The sequence below is a fragment of the Somniosus microcephalus genome, chromosome 17 (assembly GCF_052327205.1).
Source record: "Somniosus microcephalus isolate GS21.2 chromosome 17, FLI_Smic_1.0, whole genome shotgun sequence".
NCBI lineage: Eukaryota > Metazoa > Chordata > Chondrichthyes > Squaliformes > Somniosidae > Somniosus > Somniosus microcephalus.
The window spans coordinates 36,406,580-36,429,883 of NC_141003.1; the positions used below are offsets into that span (position 1 = coordinate 36,406,580).

At 45.4% G+C, this 23,304-nt stretch overlaps 1 protein-coding gene and 1 long non-coding RNA gene across 2 annotated transcripts in view; both read left to right on the forward strand.

Annotated features, from left to right (window-relative positions):
• LOC147105636 (uncharacterized) overlaps positions 1-23,304 on the forward strand; it is a 308,669-nt gene that overhangs the window by 254,748 nt on the left and 30,617 nt on the right. Inside the window, exons 122-127 of the mRNA XM_086010932.1 lie at positions 5,132-5,191; positions 6,055-6,114; positions 6,383-6,442; positions 12,399-12,461; positions 15,777-15,836; positions 21,268-21,327. Of these exons, the coding sequence (XP_085867058.1) occupies positions 5,132-5,191; positions 6,055-6,114; positions 6,383-6,442; positions 12,399-12,461; positions 15,777-15,836; positions 21,268-21,327 (363 nt within the window). The remainder of the gene's footprint in view (positions 1-5,131; positions 5,192-6,054; positions 6,115-6,382; positions 6,443-12,398; positions 12,462-15,776; positions 15,837-21,267; positions 21,328-23,304) is intronic.
• On the forward strand, positions 17,893-19,205 carry LOC147105639 (uncharacterized). The gene is made up of 3 exons (XR_015081541.1): positions 17,893-17,953; positions 18,223-18,282; positions 19,146-19,205. It is a non-coding gene; the product is annotated as an uncharacterized LOC147105639 (long non-coding RNA).

Below are 23,304 nucleotides of genomic sequence, written 5' to 3' on the forward strand. Positions count from 1 at the left end.
GTCAAAAGTCGGGTCCAACGGCGTCGGGTGACAGCCGGACCGCGATCGGCGGGAAAAATCCGGGCAGCGACCGCAGCCACGAAGCGCTGAGCCTGTGAGTAGGCACAGGAAGAGAAACCCAGCCGCAGCCGGGGAGGGGAACACCGGTCTGCGAGAGGGCTGGGGAGGCGAACGGGAACCGTGCGGGTGAGAGCCGGGTGCGGGGAGAGAGACTGCGAGGAGCCAGTCCAGCGGCTGAGCTGTTCTCCACCAACGGGGTACTCAGAGCCGGCAAAACCGAACGTACGGGAGTGGGAGAGAGACACAGCCGAAAACGGGGTGAGAGACTGCGCGAGAGCCAGTCCAGCGGCTGAACTGTCCTCCGTTAACGGGGTGTACCCAGCGCCGGTAGAGCCGTGCGGGCGGGAGGAGAAGACAGAGCCGAGTAGGGGGAGCTGTGCGAGAGCCAGCCCAGCGGCTGAACCTGTCCGCTGCGGGGAAAGCGTACCCCTTCCACCAGGAAGAAACGCGGGAAGCCGCCATTAGGCGGAGGAGCTGACAGAAGCGGGAAACCGCCATTGAAGTGGGCGGGGAGAGAAAGGAAGAGCGGGAAACCGCCAAATTCGCGGGAAAAGCCGCCATCTTAGGAAAAAAAAAAAAAAATTTTTAAGAAATATTTGTGTTGTACCCAAAGAAAGGAAGATGCCTAAGCGTGGGGACAGCAACGATTTTAACTCCGAAATAGAAGACTGGCCCACGTACGTGGAACGTATTGAGATACATTGTAAGGCTAACAAAATAGCTAAGGAGGAAAAAGCTGTAACCTTACTTAACATGATGGGTGCGAAAACATTCGGGTTGTTGAAACATCTTCTCTCTCCAGCTAAACCGGCGGATCAGACTTTCGAGGATATAGTAGCGGTGCTGAAGGATCACTTGAACCCCACACCGTTGAAGCTGGCTGAACGATTCAGATTCTATGCGAGAACGCAGAAGAAAGACGAAAGCAACGCGGAATACTTGGTCGAACTGCGGAGGCTAGTGAAACACTGCCAGTTCGGAGGGAATCTGACAGAGGCACTGCGAGACAAGTTCGTATGTGGATTGTCCAAAGAAGGGACGCAAAAGCGACTACTGGAAGAGAACAACCTCACACTTGACAGGGCTGTCCTTATAGCCGCATCATACGAAGCCGCAGCAAAAGGAACGGCGGTAATGCAGCGGAAGGCGGTGGCACTAGGGGTGGACCACATCACCTCGAGGACTACGAAATGCTATCGTTGTGGGAAGACAACACACGACCAGAAGCGTTGCTGGGGTAAAAACCAAGAATGCCGGAAATGTGGCAAGATCGGGCACATAGCTAAAGTGTGCCGGTCAGGAACGACGTACAGCAATAACGAGTCCTCACAAAAATGGTACAGAAAGGTACAAGAGGCGACTAGGAAGAGTCTGAAGGAACAGAAGTCGGACTCACACTCCAAATGCAAAGGACTGGACAGTCTGAGAATCCACAACGTGAGCAATGAAGCTGACCGACAAACTATCTGGATAACGCTACAGATTGCAAAGGTCCAAGTAAAAATGGAAGTGGACACCGGATCGGCGTTGACAGTCATGAATAAGCATGACTATAAGAAATTTTTCAAGCATATTCCACTACGGGATACAGAACTAGTACTACAGACATACACGGGGCACAAAGTATTCCCCATCGGAATGATAGAAGTCAAGGTGAGATACAAGGATAAAGATCATCACCGGTTGGACCTGTATGTATTGCCTGAGGGAGGACCACCACTCCTGGGACGGGAGTGGATCCGAAAAATAAAATTGGACTGGCAGTCCCTAAACACCATGACGGTGGATTCCGAAAAAGAGGATGTCAAACCTGAACGGTTGTCCAGGATATTGGACGAAGCTAAGGAGGTATTCCAGCAAGGACTGGGAATGCTGCGAGGTATTAAAGCAAAGGTTAAGATTGCAGAAAATGCAAGCCCAAAGTTTTTTAAGGCCAGATCAGTTCCTTACGCAATACGACCAGCGGTGGAGGCAGAACTGGAAGAACTTGAACGATCAGGGGTTCTGTCAAAAGTGGACTGGAGTGAGTGGGCCATGCCCATTGTTCCCGTCATGAAGTCCTCACCGAGTAATAAGCCTGGGGGACCGGGGAAGGTCCGTATCTGCGGAGATTTCAAGATTACTGTGAATCCGGTGCTTCACACGGTACAATACCCGCTTCCGCGGATTGAAGATATCTTTGCTTCGTTGGCTGGAGGGAAACATTTCACGAAAATAGATCTGGCTCAAGCATATCTACAGATGGAGGTCGAGGAAGAGTCACGCCAGTACCTCACCATCAACACTCACAGAGGCTTGTATCGCTACAATAGACTGGTCTTTGGGGTAGCTTCGGCGCCAGCAATTTGGCAGAGGGCCATGGAACAGGTGTTACAAGGAATTCCAAGCACGCAGTGCCACTTAGATGACATTATAATCACGGGAAAAGATGAGGAAGAACACCTCACGAATTTGAAACTGGTACTCACCAGGTTGAAGGAGTATGGCCTTCGGGTTAATCGCAAGAAGTGTGAGTTCTTCCAAAAACGGATCTCATACTGCGGTCATGTCATTGACCGAGAGGGACTGCATAAGTCACCCGAAAAGATAGAAGCGGTTGTGAAGGCCCCCGCCCCAGGAAACGTATCACAGTTAAGATCATTCATGGGGTTGATTAATTACTATCACAAGTTTCTGCCAAATTTATCCACGGTACTGCATCCGCTGAATGACCTGTTGCGGAAAGAAACACCATGGAAGTGGAGTGAGGAATGCAAAAAGGCTTTTCACAGAAGCAAGGAGTTGATTACCTCTGAAGAAGTGTTGGCTCATTTCAACCCAGCATTACCCCTTCGTCTAGCTTGCGATGCTTCCCCGTACGGAATTGGGGCAGTACTCTCGCATAGGCTACCAAATGGCTCGGAAAGGCCAGTGGCTTTCGCATCCCGATCATTGACACCCGCGGAGCGAAATTACGCCCAAATAGATAGGGAGGCCCTCAGTCTTGTGTGGGGCGTGAAGAAATTCAACCATTACCTACAATGTAAAAAGTTCACATTGCTGACAGACTACCAGCCGTTGGTGTCCATATTCAACCCAAATAAGGCCGTTTCCACCATGACAGCACAAAGGTTACAAAGGTGGTCCGTGTTACTTGGGGCACACCAATACGAAATTGAGTACAAAAGGTCTAAACAGCATGGAAATGCTGATGGGTTGTCACGCTTGCCATTGCCGATGGTAGAAGAAGCGAGTATGGTGGACCCAGTAGAGTTGTTCCACTCATCCATAGTGGAGTGTCTACCGATAACAAACTCAATGATTGAGAATGAGACAAGGAATGACCCGACTCTTTCACGAGTCTATGATGTAACGGTGGAGGGATGGCCAGCACAGAGCGAACCAACACTGCAAGCATTTGCACAGAGGAAAGAACAACTGTCAGTGTGTCGAGGAACCCTGATGTGTGGATCTCGAGTGGTGATTCCACCCAAACTCCAAAAGAAGGTACTAAAGGAGCTGCACGAAGGACATCTGGGGGGAGTAAAGATGAAAAATCTAGCAAGAGCGTTTGTGTGGTGGCCAGGCATTGATAGAAACATAGAGGAGATCACGAAGAACTGCCTAGGATGTCAGAGGGTTCAGAATGCGCCACCACAGGCTCCTCTGCACCCATGGGAGTGGCCCTCATCTCCCTGGCAAAGAGTACACATCGACTTTGCTGGTCCATTTATGGACTCGATGTTCCTAATAGCGGTAGATGCCCACTCCAAGTGGCCAGAAGTAATTAAGATGACCACCACCACGACGGAAAAAACCATCACGGTGTTAAGGACTATGTTTGCTCGGAATGGCCTGCCAGAACAGATCTGTTCTGACAATGGACCGCAATTTGTATCTGAGGAATTTAAGAAATTCTTAAAGAGCAATGGGGTTAAACATTACACGTCAGCCCCATACCATCCCGCCTCCAATGGATTGGCTGAAAGGTTTGTCCAGACCTTCAAGAAGGCCGTAAAGGCCATGAGTAATGAAGACATAAGTTTACAGCATAAGGTGGATAGTTTTTTGTTGGCATACCGAAATGCAACCCATGCGGTCACGAATCAAACTCCCGCGATGATGTTTTGTAATAGACGCCTACGATGTCGGCTGGATTTACTCAAACCAAACGTCAGAAGGGACGTAGAGAACCGGCAATTCCAGAGCACGAACGAAAGGGCCACTAGATCCTTCCAGACCGGTCAACGAGTTTTGGCCCGGGACTATCGTACTGAGAAATGGCAGCCTGGAACGATTGGAAAAAGGCTAGGCCCGTTGATGTACACTGTGGACATTGGAGACAATATAATAAGGCGCCATGTTGACCAGATCATAGGGTCCGCCACAAATGGGCCCCCGACTTCACCACCTTACCCGGATAAGGTTGAGACTGAGTTACCCAGAACACCTACGTCCGATCTGGTAGTTCTGGAGTCAGAGGAACCTGACACTGTGCTTCGAGCCGATTCAACTTTACCAGAAACACCTACTAGCCCGCTTGGAATGACGACACCACTGCGGCGTTACCCGGACAGAATCCGGAAACCTCCCGAAAGACTGAATCTATGAACTGTCTTAAATAAATCTGTATATATATATATATGTGATAATGTATGTCCACTATGGACTCAGTATGTTGAAAGCTAAAAAAGGAGGATTGTAGTGTATGTACCCGTCTACCCTTAAGGAAATTATTGTATGTAACCGTTCACCTTTAAGGGAACTACTTTAAGTGTGGCACTACTTGTTTGGCTTCTGTATACTGTAATACCGACAGTGACCACACCAGTATATAAGTGTTGTGACAGGATAACTGGGGCAGATTCGCCCGGACCTTCGAATAGTAAAGACCTGTTTGTTGTTACTTCTGAAGTCTGTGTATTTATTAACTGCACAACCCACAGACTTTACAGCAATGTGTATCTACATTTCATTTTCAGCATATTTTTTGCCCAACACAAATCACATCATCTCACAGTGAAACTCGACTGGAGTAGTCTCTGAACTGAGTTGGGGTCTTGTGGTTTTTAATGTCTTTAATATTTTTCAGAAGGAACAACTACAACAGAGACACCAACTACAATTGGCTGGGCCACCTCCTACCCAACTGGTGAGTGATGGCTTTTATCAATATATAATATCAAGACCTTAGACACAAATGTTCTTTTTCAACTCCAGCTCCTTGTCAGTGAAAGTCCATTCCTTTGCTCTTCTCGCAACTTAGTCCATTCCTGCTGTAGGACAATAGTTAATGGCTTCAATATTGAATAAAGCTTGTTACGAGCTGTTTCAATAGGCAGATTTAAACACCAATCTTCTTTACATGTAGGCCTTTATAATCAGCCTGTCCAGGCTTAGTAAACGGAACATGTCCCAAAAGATAATGAGCTCATGCAACTGAAATTATCATGCTGAAAGTAGCAGCACAATAGAGTTTGTCGTGGGCAGTCAGTAATACGGTGATGAGCTTCCTTCAGTTCTACATCAAATAGCTTGATATACAGGGAATCGCTCCAGATGGGACTGCAGTATTCAGCTGTTGAATCACTGAGAGTAAGAGCTGTGGGACTCCACAATGTTGTTGCATCTCCATCTCAAGCTGATACTCATTTTGTAAATGATAGTATTATTTTCTTGCCGAAGTCACCATTATGTTTTCAATGTACCCTCTGTATACTAAATGTCAGTGCAGTCTTAGACCAAGATATGCTGAATGGACTAAGTGTCCCAAAGTCGAGCTTCCCAAATGTCACTCACTTGATGGAGAGCTTGTCAGTTACATAGATGGAAGACACAACTTATATTAAGGCTGGACACAGTCTGATTTGGCATCGGTAGTGTTGGGTTTAAAACATTTTGCATACTCTCTTTTAATTTGTGCATTAATTGCTGATTCATGTTGAAACTCTCTCAATGCTGTCTCAGTTCAAGTTGGATGTAATACTTGTCAATGCTTTTCTTTTTCTTCTGAAGAAACAACTACAACAGCAGGGACAACCACCACAACTGGGTCTACTGCCAGTTCCAGAACAGGTGAGTGATGTCTTCTTTCAATAAACATTAGCAAGCCTTTTAACACAACTGTGCTCTTTCAGATTTACCTCCTTGAACCGTGAAAACCATGACTTGGTTCTTCAAGATAATTGGCCCATTCCTTTTAGGGAATGCAATGTGTATCTACATTTGATTTTTGGCATATTTCTGCCCAACACAAATCACATCACCTTAGTGAAACTCGACTGGAGTAGTTCAGGAACTGTCTTGGAGTCCTGTGTTTTTGAATGTCTTTAATATTTTACAGAAGGAACAACGATAACAGAGACACCAACTACAGTTGTCTCTACCACTGGCTCCACAACTGGTGAGTGATGGCTTCTTTCAATATATAATATCAAGGCCTTAGATACAAGTACGATAGCAAAATACTGCAGATGCTGGAAATCCGAAATAACAACAGAAAATGCTGGAAAAACTCAGCAGGCCAGGCAACATCCGTGGAGAGAAATTAGAGTCAACGTTTCGGGTCTTGACACAGGGTTTTGACCCGAAACTTTGACTCTAATTTCTCTCCATGGATGCTGCCTGGCCTGCTGAGTTTTTCCAGCATTTTCTGTTGTTATTTCTTAGATACAAGTGTTCTTTTTCAACTTCAGTTCCGTGTCAGTGAAATTCCATTCCTTTGCTCTTCTAGCGACTTGGTCCATTCCTGCTGTAGGACAATAGTTAATGGCTTCAATATTGAATAAAGCTCGTTATGACTTATTTCAATGGGAACGTTAAATCACACATCTTCCTTAAATGAGGACCTTTAAATTCAGCCAGTCCTGTCTTAGTGAATGGAACATCATAGAATCATAGGGTGATAGAACGGTTACAGCACAGAATGAGTCCATTCGGCCCGTCGAGCCCGTGCCGTGTCTCTGCAACATCATTTCATCTAGTTCCACTCCCCTGCCCTTTCCCCATAGCTCTGCCAATGATTTTCCTTCAGTTACTTATCCCATTCCCTGTTGAAAGCCACGATTGAATCTGCCTCCACCACCCTTTCTGGGAGTGCATTCCAGATCATAACCACTCGCTGCGTAAAACAGTTTTTCCTCATGTCGCCTTTGGTTCTTCTGCCAATCAACTTAAATCTGTGTCTTCTGGTTCTCGACCTTTCCACCAATGGAAACAGTTTCTCTCTATCTACTCTGCCGAGATCAAATATGATTTTGAACACCTCAATCAAATCTCCTCTCAAACTTCTCTGCACTAAGGAGAACATCCCCAGCTTCTCCAATCTCTTCACATAACTGAAGTCCCTCATTCCTGGAACCATTTTTGTAAATCATTTCTGCACCATCTCTAAGGCCTTCACATCCTTCTCTCCCTTAACTTGGGTGGAATTACCACTCGGGATCCACACATCAAGGTCCCCTGGCATACTGACAGCTGTTCTCTTCTGGATGAGAATGCTGGCAACAGTGAGTCGCCATGTGTTGGCCATCCCTTCACCGTCAAGTCATATACCCGAGACAGTGTCGGGTCATTTCGGGTCTCCTTCTCTATATCAGCGTTAGTTACAGGCAAGCGTTCAATTATAGTCGAATTAAATATTTCGACAGGGTCCACTGCTGGTGCTTCCTCCGCAGTAGGCAGTGGCAGGCGTGATAGCCCATCAGCGTTTCCATGCTGTTTCGTGCCCTTATACTCGATTTCATATTGGTTCGCCCCTAGAAAAAGGGACCATCTTTGTAGCCGTTGTGCAGTCATCACCGGAACGCCCTTCTTTGGATTAAAGATGGAGACAAGTGGTTGGTGGTCAGTCAGCAAGGAGAACTTCTGCCCGTGCAGATAGTGGTTGAACTTTTTCACTCCCCACACTAGGCTGAAGGCCTCCCTGTCAATCTGGGCGTAGTTACGCTTGGCTGAGGTTAGTGATCGTGACGCAAAGGCTATTGGCCTCTCTGAGCCGTCCGAGGATTTGTGCGACAGCACCGCTCCAATGCCATAGGGTGATGCATCACACGCCAACCGAATTGGTAGTGCTGGGTTGAAATGAGCCAACACCTCTTTTGATGTGATCAATTCTTTGCTCTTCTGGAAAGCTCAATTACATTCGCCATTCCACTTCCATGGTACCCCCGTTTGCAGTAGGGTGTTCAGTGGGTGTAGTACGGTAGACAGATTTGGCAAGAACTTATGGTAGTAGTTCACCAGCCCGAGGAACAACCTCAGTTGTGACACATTTTCCGGTGCTGGAGCCTTGACTACTGCCTCAATCTTTTCAGGGGACTTATGTAACCCCTCTTCATCAATAACGTGGCCACAATACGAGATCTGCTTCTGGAAAAACTCGCATTTGTGGCGATTAGCTCGGAGCCCATATTCCTTCAATCTAGTGAGCACCTGCTCCAGGTTGGTGAGGTGATCACTGTCATTTTCGCCCGTGACCAGGATGTCATCCAAATAACACTGGGTCCCTGGAATCCCTTGCAGGACTTGATCCATTGCCCTTTGCCAAATAGCCGGAGCTGATGCTACCCCGAACACCAGCCGGTTGTATTGGTAGTGACCTTTATGAGTGTTGCTCGTGAGGTACTGTTTCGAGGCTTCTTCTACCTCCATTTGCAGGTACGCCTGGGCCAGATCAATCTTAGTGAAGCATTTCCCTCCAGATAGCGAGGCGAAAATATCTTCAATCCGCAGAAGCGGATATTGTACCGTGTGAAGGACTGGGTTCACTGTCACCTTAAAGTCCCCACAGATGCGAACCTTCTTTGTTTCCGCAGGTGTATTACTCAATGACCTCTTCATTACAGGAACGATGGGTGTAGCCCACTCGCTCCAGTCCACTTTGGACAGTACTCCTGAACGTTCCAAACCTTCCAGCTCTGCTTCGACGGCTGGGCGGATCGCATAAGGCACCGGTCTGGCCTTAAAAAACTTTGGGCTTGCATTTTCCTCTATTTTGATCATCGCTGTTATGCCTTTTAGTGTTCCGAGTTCCTCCTGGAACACTTCTTGTGCGTCAGTTAGCATTTTTGACAGTCGTCCAGGTGTGACGTCGTCATCCTTTTTGGCATCTACAGTCAGTGCTTGTATGGAATGCCAATCTAGCTGTATCTTCCAGATCCATTCACGTCCTAGTAGTGGTGGTCCTCCCTCTGGCAATACATATAGGTCCATTTTTGGTGTTTCCTTGCCGTTATATATAATGTTCACCCTTATTTTTCCTTTGGGGTAGAGTTTTTGCCCCGTGTACATCTTCAAGACGATCTCTGTATCTCTCAAGGGTATATGTGAGAATAGCCGCTTGTAGTCCCTTCGGTTTATGGCTGTTAGGGCTGATCCTGTGTCCAATTCCATTTTCACTTGGACTCCGGCTATCTTGAGCGTGACCCAGATAGTTTGGTGATCCTCCGTTTTGATCACATTATGTAGTTTCAGACAACCCAGCTCCTTGCTTCCAGAGTCTGTATCACTTTTCTGTTCGTCTGAACTACTCTCCGTCACCTTATGTACCTTCTTGTACTTCTCCTGTGGAGATTTCTTGCTGCTGGTTTTCTTTTCCGACCTGCAGACTCTTGCTATGTGTCCTACTTTTCCACACTGTCTGCACACTTGGTCCTTGAACCAGCAATCCTTATGGTCGTGTGTTGTTCTACCGCAGCGATAGCACTTCACTGTTCCGTATGACATTTCATTTGTGCCATATTCTTGCGGTCTCCGTTGTATCTCTGCTGCGCCCCATGCTGCTGCTTCGTGTGATACTGCCATGCTGAAAGCCTTGTCCAGCGTAAGATCCTTTTTCTGATAGAAGCCGTTTCTGGATTCCTTCACTTTGCAGCCCACACACGAACTTGTCCCTTAAAGTGTCTGCTAGTCCCGTTCCAAACTGGCAGTGTTTCGATAGCTTGCGCAGTTCCGTTAAATACTCAGCATTACTTTCATCTTTATGCTGGTTCCTTTTGTGAAACTTAAATCTTTCTGCTATCAGCAGCGGTGTGGGGTTTAAGTGGTCCTGTAGGATTGACACTATGGGCTAGATTTTCAGTTGCTTGCGCCAGCAGTTAGCGCCTTAAGAGAAGTGATTTTCGGGCGCAATTCGTGTAGCGCCCGGGCGCAGCGCAGTTTGCGCCCCGCCCCAAATTAAGTTGCCCGTTAGCGCCGGCGCAAAGTTTAGCGGCCGCCCGGATGCGCGCGCAGAAAATGACGTCACATCCTCGTGCAACGCCCTTTGGCCGCCCCGAATCCAAACTTCAGTCGGACCGCCCCATTGTGCGGCTGGCGTCCAGAGCGTTTGTAAAATGGAACGCAACACACCCTGGGGAGCGCAAATTAAAGGGCACTCCTCCTGCACTATAAACGGCAGTCTGCATGTGTTGTGTGGAAGGATCCAGTGTGTTGTTGTGAACGGTGTATTTATGTCCTCCTCCTCCTCCTCCTCAAAAAACACATGCATCCTTCCCCTTTAAGAGCTCACTGGCACCAGAGTGTCTGCCGTGCGCTGCGCCCGAGCTCGGGCGCTGCGCTCTGCACCGCCGGCTTAGCGCCTAAAGATAGTAGTGGAACGCCTCTTTTAGCGCTTCACCAACCTCTTAGGGCGAAGCCACTGAATTTCCGGCAACGGGGCGCTACTTTGGGGCGGGCGCTTACGTTAGCGCCCCAAAACTGTCTATACTGAAAATCTAGCCCCGTGTTTTCAAAATTATTTTCTGCTGGTTTCTCTGGGTTTACTAGGTTTCGCAGTAAACCATACATTTTTGCACCCATTGAATTCAACAATACCAGCGCTTTCTTGTCATCTGGCATTTCATTCGCCTTGCAGTATACTTCAATGCGTTCGACATATGTCGTCCAATCTTCGACTTCATTGTCGAACGCTGTGATACTGCCACTCTTCGGCATTTTTGGGTGTGGTTAGACTGGCTCAAAATGGCGTCTCCCGCGCTCTCCCTTCTTCTCCGCTGCGGCTCAAAACGGCGTCTCCCGCGCTCTCCCTTCTTCTCCGCTGCGGCTCAAAATGGCGTCTCCCACGCTCTCCCTTCTTAATGGCGTCTCCCGCGCTCTCCCTTCTTCTCCGCTGCGGCTCGGCCCTTGAACACCGGCTTGCGCATTTTCCTGCGCGCCTCTCTCTCTCGTTGCCGCTGCTCGGCCCTTGAACACCGGCTGCGCTCTACCCTCTCTCTTCTCCCGTCGACACCGCTCGGTGCTGAACACCGGCTGCGCCCTGTGCGCTCTACCCTCTCCTCCCGTCAACGCTGCTCGGCCTTTTCTGTGCCGTCGGTCGGCTCTAGCCGCTGCTGTCCGGGAAGGGTCTGCGCTGTACCTGTTGCCAGCCCGTTTAGCTGGACCACCGTGACTGGAGAACCAAGCCCAGCTCTCAACAGCCTCCCCTGCGATGCTCAAATCTCCGCTGGACGGTCGACGCCCGTGCTTCTGGACTCGGCCTTCTTCTTTCACTGTTCTCCAGGAACGAATCCCTGGGAGGTGATGCAGAGTTGCAGGTAGGTTTGAATCGTCTCGTCGCCACTGTTAGATCCGTGTATCTTGATGTTGTGTTTCCTTCAATAATGAGACAAGAGACTGCAGGGAACAATCAACAGGTGTTTACTGGATGAGGGTTAATCTAAAATTAACTGTACAGGTCCCTACTCAGGGTTTATATACAGGTGTGGTCACTGCCGGTACTACAGTATACAGGAGCTGTAAAAAGTAGTTCTCCCCTTAAAGGTACATACACTACAGATCATGCAACTGAAATTATCTTGCTGAAAGTAATCACACAATAGAGTTTGTCGTGGGCAGTTAATAATACGGTGATGAGCTTCATTGAGTTCTGCATCAAGTATCTTGATAGACAGGGAATCGCTCCAGATGGGACTGTAGTGTTCAGCTATTGACTAACTGAGAGGAAGGGGTCTGGGACTCTGCAATGTTGTTGCATCTCCATCTCAAACTGTGATACTCGTTTTGTGAAGGATATTATTATTTTCTTGCCGAAGGCCCCTTTGTGTTTTCAACGTATCCTCTTTATGCTAAACGCCAGTGCAGTCTTCGACCAAGATATGCTGAATGGAATAAGTGTCCCAAAATCGAGCATCCCAAATGTCACTCACTTGATGGAGAGCTTGTCAGTGACACAGATGGAAGACACAACTAATATTGAGGCTGGACACAGTCTGATTTGGCACTGGTAGTGTTGGGTTTTAAACGCTTTTGCATCCTCTCTTTAATTTGTGCAGTAACTGCTGATTCATGTTGAAACTCTCTCAATGCTGTCCCAGTTCAAGTTGAATGTAATAGTTGTGAATGCTTTTGTTTTTCTTCAGTAGGAACAACTACAACAGCGGGGACAACCATCACAACTGGGTCTACTGCCAGTTCCACAACTGGTGAGTGATGTCTTCTTTCAATAAACATTAGCAAGTCTTTAAACACAACTGTGCTCTTTCAGATTTACCTCCTTGACAGTGAAAACCCATTATTTGGTTCTTCAACATAATTGGCCCATTCCTTTTAGGGGATGCAATGTGTATCTACATTTCATTTTTAACATCATTTTTGCCCAACACAAATCACACCATCTTACAGTGAAACTCGACTGGAGTAGTCTCTGAACTGAGTTGGAGTCTTGTGGTTTTTAACGTCTTTAATATTTTTCAGAAGGAACAACTACAACAGAGACACCAACTACAATTGGCTGGACCACCTCTTACCCAACTGGTGAGTGATGGCTTTTATCAATATATAATATTAAGGCCTTAGATACAAGTGTTCTTTTTCAGCTCCAGCTCCTTGTCGGTGAAAGTCCATTCCTTTGCTCTTCTCACAACTTAGTCCATTCCTGCTGCAGGACAATAGTTAATGGCTTAAATATTGAATAAAGCTCGTTACGACCTGTTTTAATCGGCACATTTAACACCCATCTTCCTTAAATGTAGGCCTTTAAAGTCAGCCTGTTCTGCTTGGTGAACGGAACATGTGCCAAAAGATTAATGAGATCATGCAACTGAAATGATCATGCTGAAAGTAGCAGCACAATAAAGTTTGTCATGGGCAGTTAGTAATACGGTGATCAGCTTCCTTCAGTTCTGCATCAAGTATCTTGATATACAGGGAATCGCTCCAGATGGGACTGTAGTATTCAGCTGTTAAATCACTGAGAGGAAGAGTTGTGAGACTCCACAATGTTGTTGCATCTTCATCTCAAACTGTGATACTCATTTTGTGAATGATAGTATTATTTTCTTGCCGAAGTCACCATTATGTTTTCAATGTACCCTCTGTATACTAAATGTCAGTGCAGTCTTAGACCAAGATATGCTGAATGGATTAAGTGTCCCAAAGTCAAGCTTCCCGAATGTCACTCACTTGATGGAGAGTTTGTCAGTGACACAGATGGAAGACACAACTAATATTAAGGCTGGACACAGTCTGATTTGGCACCGGTAGTGTTGGGTTTAAAACGTTTTGCACTCTCTTTTAGTTTGTGCATTAATTGCTGATTCATGTTGAAACTCTCTCAATGCTGTCCCAGTTCAAGTTGGATGTAATACTTGTCAATGCTTTTGTTTTTGTTCCGAAGAAACAACTGCAACAGCAGGGACAACCACCACAACTGGGTCTACTGCCAGTTCCACAACAGGTGAGTGATGTCTTCTTTCAATAAACATCAGCAAGCCTTTTAACACAACTGTGCTCTTTCAGATTTACCTCCTTGAAACGTGACCACCATTACTTGGTTCTTCATGATAATTGGCCCATTCCTTTTAGGGGTTGCAATGTGTATCTACATTTCATTTTTGGCATCTTGTTTGCCCAACACAAATCACATCACCTCACAGTGAAACTCGACTGGAGTAGTTCAGGAACTGTCTTGGAGTCTTGTGGTTTTGAATGTCTTTAATGGCCCAGAAATTCGGGTCGGAGGCTTCCCGCGGGTGCAAGCCCCGACCTGCACTTACCTAGCGCACCGGCTGTTGAGCTGTGGGCCCCCGCCCGTGGAATTGCGATCCTGGGCCTCCTCCAACTGCCGGTGCGCAGTGCTTGCGTATCCCAGGGGCGCAGTTAGTTCGATGCATCCCCTGGGATCACGTGGGCCATGGAGAGCCACTGGTAGCAGGGAATGCTTCATTCATAAGTTTGACAGGAAGACCGGTCAAACCTATAAATAATATAAGCCCCAAAACATCACTAAATCTTCAAATAAATTTTTAAAAAACATCACATTTTTAAAAAACTATTAATTAAATGAAATAACTATTTTAAACAATAATTTAAATTTTTGAAAAAAATAATTTTATTATCTAACGGGGCCAAAAATAAACTTACCTTTCTTTAAAGTATTAAAAATAATAAACCTGTGGAAAAGATGTTTTAATTTTAATTAATTCACCACTTACCTTGTAAAAGGCAGGCCTTGCGACTGCTTTTTACATGTCTAACTTCTGGAGACTTACCCTCCCGGGAAAACCTGCGCACGCGTTCGACTTCTGAACCCCTTCTTTCAGGGGAACGGAAGTGCCGGTTTCCAGCGCATGCGCAGTGCATGCACGAAATCGGCACTTCCATTGGGCTTACAGGCGAGTACCCCATGCGTACTCACCTGTGGCGACCCTATTTTTCAGAAGCAACAACTACAACAGAGGCATCCAACTACAATTGTCTCTACCACCTCCTACACAACTGGTGAGTGATGGCCTTATTCAGTATATAATGACCCAGAAGTTCGGGTCTCCACGGGTGAGTACGCGCTGACTACTCACCCGTGGACCCGATGGAAGTGCCGGTTTCCTGCATGCACTGCGCATGCATGGGAAACCAGCACTTCCGTTCCCCTGAACGAAGAGGTTCAGAGGTCGAACGCGTGCGCAGGGGAGGCTGCGTGTGCGCATCAAACTTAGCTTTTTTTTACAGGTTTTCCCGGGAGGGTAAGCCTGCAGAATTTACACATTTAAAAAGCAGGCGTAAGGCCTGCTTTTTACAAGGTAAGTGGTGAATTAATTAAAATTAAAACATTTTTTCCACAGGTTTATTATTTTTAAATAATTTAAAGCAAGGTAAGTTTATTTTTAGCCCCTTAGAATATAAAATTATTTTTTTCAAAAATTTAAATTATTGTTTAAAATAGTTATTTAATGTGATTTATAGTTTATTTAAAAAAAAAAAATTATTTGAAGGTTTAGTGCTATTTTGGGGCCGTAGTATTTATAAGTCTTGACAGCGCTTCCTGTCAAGACTTATGAATGAAGCATTCCCTGCTCCGATTGGCTGCCCATGACCCACGTGATCCCAGGGGACGCATCGAACTAACTGCGCCCCTGGGATACGCAAGCACTGCGCATCGGCAGCTGGACCAGGCCCCGGTCGGAATTCCACGGGGCCCTACAGCTCAACTGCCGGCGCGCTAGGTAAGTGCAGGTCGGGGGCTTGCACCCGTGGGAAGCCCCCGACCCGAATTTCTGGGCCATTATCATTTTAACACAACTGTGCTCTTTCAGATTTATCTCGTTGTCAGTGAAAACCCATTACTTGGTTCTTCAAGATAATTGGCTCATTCTGTTTAAGGGATGCAATGTGTATCTACATTTCATTTTTGGCATATTTTTGCCCAACACAAATCACATCATCTCACGGTGAAACTGACTGGAGTAGTTCAGGAACTGTCTTGGAGTTTTGTGGTATTGAATGTCTTTAATATTTTTCAGAAGGAACAACGACAACAGAGACACCAACTGCAACTGGCTCTACCACTGGCTCCACAACTGGTGAGTGATGGCTTCTTTCAATATATAATATCAAGGCCTTAGATACAAGTGTTCTTTTCCAACTCCAGCTCCTTGTCAGTGAAATTCCATTCCTTTGCTCTTCTAGCGACTTGGTCCATTCCTGCTGTAGGACAACAGTTAATGGCGTAAATATTGAATGAAGCTCGTTACGACTTATTTCAATGGGAACGTTAAATAACACATCTTCTATAAATGAAGACCTGTAAATTCAGCCAGTCCTGTCTTAGTGAACGGAACATCATCGAATCATAGGGTGATAGAACGGTTACAGCACAGAATGAGTCCATTTGGCCCGTCAAGCCCGTGCCGGGTTTCTGCAACAGCACTTCATCTAGTTCCACTCCCTTGCCCTTTCCCCATAGCTGTGCCAGTGTTTTTCCTTCAGTTACTTATCCCATTCCCTGTTGAAAGCCATGATTGAATCTGCCTCCACCACCTTTTCTGGGAGTGAATTCCAGATCATAACCACTCGCTGCGTAAAACAGTTTTTCCTCATGTCGCCTTTGGTTCTTCTGCCAATCACTTTAAATCTGTGTCTTCTGGTTCTCGACCTTTCTGCCAATGGAAACAGTTTCTCTCTATCTACTCTGTCGAGATCCCTCATGATTTTGAACACCTCAATCAAATCTCCTCTCAACCTTCTCTGCACTAAGGAGAACAACACAAGCTTCTCCAGTCTCGTCACATAACTGAAATCCCTCATTCCTGGAACCATTCCTGTGAATCGTTTCTGCACCCTCTCTAAGGCCTTCACATCCTTCTTAAAGTGCGGTGCCCAGAATTGGACACTATATTCCAGTTGAAGCCGAACCATTGTTGTATAAAAGTTCATCATAACTTCCTTGCTTTGTTCCTTATGCCTGTATTTATTAAGCCCAGGATCCCGTACGCTTTTTTAAACCGCTTTCTCTACCTGCTTGGCCACTCCCAATGATTTGTGCACATATACCCCCAGGTCTCTCTGTTCATGCACCCCCTTTAGAATTGTACCCTTTAGTTTACATTGCCTCTCCTCATTCTTCCTACCAAAATGTATCACATCGCACTTATCAGCATTAAGTTTCATCTGCCGGGTGTCCGCCCATTCCAGCAGCCTGTCTATGTGCTCTTGAAGTCTATCAGTATCCTCCTTACTGTTCACTATACTTCCAAGTTTTGTGTCATCAGCAAATTTTGAAATTGTGCCCTGTACATCCAAGTCCAAGTAATTAATATATATCAGGAAAAGCAGTGGTCCTCGTACTGACCCCTGGTGAACACAACTGTATACCTTCCACCAGTCCGAAAAGCAACCGTTTACCATTACTCTCTGTTTCCTGTCACTTAGCCAATTTCATATCCAAGCTGCCACTGTCCCTTTTATTCCATGGGCTTCATCTTTGCTGGCAAGCCTATTATGTGGCACTTTATCAAACGCCTTTTGGAACATGACCCAAAATGATAATTAGATCATGCAACTGAAATTATCATGCTGAAAGTAATAGCACAATAGAGTTTGTCGTGGGCAGTTAATAATACGGTGATGAGCTTCATTGAGTTCTGCATCAAGTATCTTGATATACAGGGAATCGCTCCAGACGGGACTGTAGTGTTCAGCTATTGACTAACTGAGAGTAAGAGCAGTGGGACTGTACAATGTTGTTGCACCTCCATCTCAAACTGTGATAGTCGTTTTGTGAAGGATATTATTACTTTCATGCCGAAGGCCCCTTTGTGTTTTCAATGTATCCTCTGTATACTAAACGCCAGTGCAGTCTTTGACCACGATATGCTGAATGGATTAAGTGTCCCAAAATCGAGCTTCCCAAATGTCACTCACTTGATGGAGAGCTCATCAGTGACACAGATGGAAGACACAACTAATATTAAGGCTGGACACAGCCTGATTTGGCACCGGTAGTGTTGGGTTTAAAACGCGTTTGTATACTCTCTTTTCATTTGTGCAGTAACTGCTGATTCATGTTCAAACTCTCTCAATACTGCCCCAGTTCAAGTTGGATGTAATAGTTGTCAATGCTTTTGCTTTTCTTCAGCAGAAACAACTACAACAGCAGGGACACCCACCACAACTGGGTCTACTGCCAGTTTCACAACAGGTGAGTGATGTCTTCTTTCAATAAACATTAGCAAGCCTTTTAACACAACTGTGCTCTTTCAGATTTACCTCCTTGACAGTGAAAACCCATTATTTGGTTCTTCAACATAATTGGCCCACTCCTTTTAGGGGATGCAATGTGTATCTACATTTAATTTTTAGCATCATTTTTGCCCAACACAAATCACATCATCTCACGGTGAAACTCGACTGGAGTAGTTTAGGAATTGAATTGGGGTCTTGTGGTTTTCAACGTCTAATATTTTTCAGAAGGAACCACAACAACAGAGACAACAACTACAATTGGCTCGACCACCTCCTACCCAACTGGTGAGTGATGGCTTTTATCAATATATAATATCAAGGCCTTAGATACAAGTGTTCTTTTTCAACTCCAGCTCCTTGTCAGTGAAAGTCCATTCCTTTGCTCTTCTCACAACTTAGTCCATTCCTGCTGTAGGACAATAGTTAATGGCTTAAATATTGAATAAAGCTCGCTACGACCTGTTTTAATCGGCACATTTAACACCCATCTTCCTTAAATGTAGGCCTTTAAAGTCAGCCTGTTCTGTCTTAGTGAACGGAACATGTGCCAAAAGATTAATGAGATCATGCAACTGAAATGATCATGCTGAAAGTAGCAGCACAATAAAGTTTGTCATGGGCAGTTAGTAATACGGTGATCAGCTTCTTTCAGTTCTGCATCAAGTATCTTGATATACAGGGAATCGCTCCAGATGGGACTGTAGTATTCAGCTGTTGAATCACTGAGAGTAAGAGCTTTGGGACTCCACAATGTTGTTGCATCTTCATCTCAAACTGTGATACTCATTTTGTGAATGATAGTATTATTTTCTTGCCGAAGTCACCGTTATGTTTTCAATGTACCCTCTGTATACTAAATGTCAGTGCAGTCTTAGACCAAGATATGCTGAATGGATTAAATGTCCCAAAGTCAAGCTTCCCGAATGTCACTCACTTGATGGAGAGTTTGTCAGTGACACAGATGGAAGACACAACTAATATTAAGGCTGGACACTGTCTGATTTGGCACCGGTAGTGTTGGGTTTAAAACGTTTTGCACTCTCTTTTAGTTTGTGCATTAATTGCTGATTCATGTTGAAACTCTCTCAATGCTGTCCCAGTTCAAGTTGGATGTAATACTTGTCAATGCTTTTCTTTTTCTTCCGTAGAAACAACTGCAACAGCAGGGACAACCACCACAACTGGGTCTACTGCCAGTTCCACAACAGGTGAGTGATGTCTTCTTTCAATAAACATTAGCAAGTCTTTAAACACAACTGTGCTCTTTCAGATTTACCTCCTTGAACCGTGAACACCATTACTTGGTTCTTCAAGATAATTGGCCCATTCCTTTTAGGGGATGCAATGTGTATCTACATTTCATTTTTGGCATCTTGTTTGCCCAACACAAATCACATCATCTCACAGTGAAACTCGACTGGAGTAGTTCAGGAACTGTCTTGGAGTCTTGTGGTTTTGAATGTCTTTAATGGCCCAGAAATTCGGGTCGGAGGCTTCCCGCGGGTGCAAGCCCCGACCTGCACTTACCTAGCACGCCGGCTGTTGAGCTGTGGGCCCACGCCCGTGGAATCGCGATCCTGGGCCTCCTCCAACTGCCGGCGCGCAGTGCTTGCATATCCCAGGGGCGCAGTTAGTTCGATGCATCCCCTGGGATCACGTGGGCCATTGAGAGCCACTGGTAGCAGGGAATGCTTCATTCATAAGTTTGACAGGAAGACCGGTCAAACCTATAAATACAAAAGCCCCAAAACATCACTAAATCTTCAAATAAATTTTAAAAAAATCACATTTAAAAAAAAAAACTATAAATTACATGAAATAACTATTTTAAACAATAATTTAAATTTTTGAAAAAAATAATTTTATTATCTAACAAGGCCAAAAATAAACTTACCTTTCTTTAAAGTATTAAAAATAATAAACCTGTGGAAAAGATGTTTTAATTTTAATTAATTCACCACTTGCCTTGTAAAAGGCAGGCCTTGCGACTGCTTTTTACATGTCTAACTTCTGGAGACTTACCCTCCCGAGAAAACCTGCGCACGCGTTCGACTTCTGAACCCCTTCTTTCAGGGGAACGGAAGTGCCGGTTTCCAGCGCATGCGCAGTGCATGCACGAAATCGGCACTTCCATTGGGCTTACAGGCGAGTACCCCATGCGTACTCACCTGTGGAGACCCTATTTTTCAGAAGCAACAACTACAACAGAGGCATCCAACTACAATTGTCTCTACCACCTCCGACACAACTGGTGAGTGATGGCCTTATTCAGTATATAATGACCCAGAAGTTCGGGTCTCCACGGGTGAGTACGCGCTGACTACTCACCCGTGGACCCGATGGAAGTGCCGGTTTCCTGCATGCACTGCGCATGCATGGGAAACTGGCACTTCCGTTCCCCTGAACGAAGAGGTTCAGAGGTCGAACGCGTGCGCAGGGGAGGCTGCGTGTGCGCATCAAACTTAGTTTTTTTTTACAGGTTTTCCCGGGAGGGTAAGCCTGCAGAATTTACACATTTAAAAAGCAGGCGTAAGGCCTGCTTTTTACAAGGTAAGTGGTGAATTAATTAAAATTAAAACATTTTTTCCACAGGTTTATTATTTTTAAATAATTTAAAGCAAGGTAAGTTTATTTTTAGCCCCTTAGAATATAAAATTATTTTTTTCAAAAATTTAAATTATTGTTTAAAATAGTTATTTAATGTGATTTATAGTTTATTTAAAAAAAAAAAATTATTTGAAGGTTTAGTGCTATTTTGGGGCCGTAGTATTTATAAGTCTTGACAGCACTTCCTGTCAAGACTTATGAATGAAGCATTCCCTGCTCCGATTGGCTGCCCATGACCCACGTGACCCCAGGGGACGCATCGAACTAACTGTGCCCCTGGGATACGCAAGCACTGCACATCGGCAGCTGGACCAGGCCCCGGTCGGAATTCCACGGGGCCCTACAGCTCAACTGCCGGCGCGCTAGGTAAGTGCAGGTCGGGGGCTTGCACCCGTGGGAAGCCCCCGACCCAAATTTCTGGGCCATTATCATTTTAACACAACTGTGCTCTTTCAGATTTATCTCGTTGTCAGTGAAAACCCATTACTTGGTTCTTCAAGATAATTGGCTCATTCTGTTTCAGGGATGCAATGTGTATCTACATTTCATTTTTGGCATATTTTTGCCCAACACAAATCACATCATCTCACGGTGAAACTGACTGGAGTAGTTCAGGAACTGTCTTGGAGTTTTGTGGTATTGAATGTCTTTAATATTTTTCAGAAGGAACAACGACAACAGAGACACCAACTGCAACTGGCTCTACCACTGGCTCCACAACTGGTGAGTGATGGCTTCTTTCAATACATAATATCAAGGCCTTAGATACAAGTGTTCTTTTCCAACTCCAGCTCCTTGTCAGTGAAATTCCATTCCTTTGCTCTTCTAGCGACTTGGTCCATTCCTGCTGTAGGACAACAGTTAATGGCGTAAATATTGAATGAAGCTCGTTACGACTTATTTCAATGGGAACGTTAAATAACACATCTTCTATAAATGAAGACCTGTAAATTCAGCCAGTCCTGTCTTAGTGAACGGAACATCATCGAATCATAGGGTGATAGAACGGTTACAGCACAGAATGAGTCCATTTGGCCCGTCGAGCCCGTGCCGGGTTTCTGCAACAGCACTTCATCTAGTTCCACTCCCTTGCCCTTTCCCCATAGCTGTGCCAATGTTTTTCCTTCAGTTACTTATCCCATTCCCTGTTGAAAGCCATGATTGAATCTGCCTCCACCACCTTTTCTGGGAGTGCATTCCAGAGCATAACCACTCGCTGCGTAAAACAGTTTTTCCTCATGTCGCCTTTGGTTCTTCTGCCAATCACCTTAAATCTGTGTCTTCTGGTTCTCGACCTTTCCGCCAATGGAAACAGTTTCTCTCTATCTACTCTGTCGAGATCCCTCATGATTTTGAACACCTCAATCAAATCTCCTCTCAACCTTCTCTGCACTAAGGAGAACAACACAAGCTTCTCCAGTCTCTTCACATAACTGAAATCCCTCATTCCTGGAACCATTCCTGTGAATCGTTTCTGCACCCTCTCTAAGGCCTTCACATCCTTCTTAAAGTGCGGTGCCCAGAATTGGACACTATATTCCAGTTGAAGCCGAACCATTGTTGTATAAAAGTTCATCATAACTTCCTTGCTTTGTTCCTTATGCCTGTATTTATTAAGCCCAGGATCCCATACGCTTTTTTAACCGCTTTCTCAACCTGCTCGGCCACTCCCAATGATTTGTGCACATATACCCCCAGGTCTCTCTGTCCATGCACCCCCTTTAGAATTGTACCCTTTAGTTTACATTGCCTCTCCTCATTCTTCCTACCAAAATGTATCACATCGCACTTATCAGCATTAAGTTTCATCTGCCGGGTGTCCGCCCATTCCAGCAGCCTGTCTATGTGCTCTTGAAGTCTATCACTATCCTCCTTACTGTTCACTATACTTCCACGTTTTGTGTCATCAGCAAATTTTGAAATTGTGCCCTGTACATCCAAGTCCAAGTAATTAATATATATCAGGAAAAGCAGTGGTCCTCGTACTGACCCCTGGTGAACACAACTGTATACCTTCCACCAGTCCGAAAAGCAACCGTTTACCATTACTCTCTGTTTCCTGTCACTTAGCCAATTTCATATCCAAGCTGCCACTGTCCCTTTTATTCCATGGGCTTCATCTTTGCTGGCAAGCCTATTATGTGGCACTTTATCAAACGCCCTTTGGAACATGACCCAAAATGATAATTAGATCATGCAACTGAAATTATCATGCTGAAAGTAATAGCACAATAGAGTTTGTCGTGGGCAGTTAATAATACAGTGATGAGCTTCATTGAGTTCTGCATCAAGTATCTTGATATACAGGGAATCGCTCCAGATGGGACTGTAGTGTTCAGCTATTGACTAACTGAGAGTAAGAGCAGTGGGACTGTACAATGTTGTTGCACCTCCATCTCAAACTGTGATAGTCGTTTTGTGAAGGATATTATTACTTTCATGCCGAAGGCCCCTTTGTGTTTTCAATGTATCCTCTGTATACTAAACGCCAGTGCAGTCTTTGACCACGATATGCTGAATGGATTAAGTGTCCCAAAATCGAGCTTCCCAAATGTCACTCACTTGATGGAGAGCTCGTCAGTGACACAGATGGAAGACACAACTAATATTAAGGCTGGACACAGCCTGATTTGGCACCGGTAGTGTTGGGTTTAAAACGCGTTTGTATACTCTCTTTTCATTTGTGCAGTAACTGCTGAT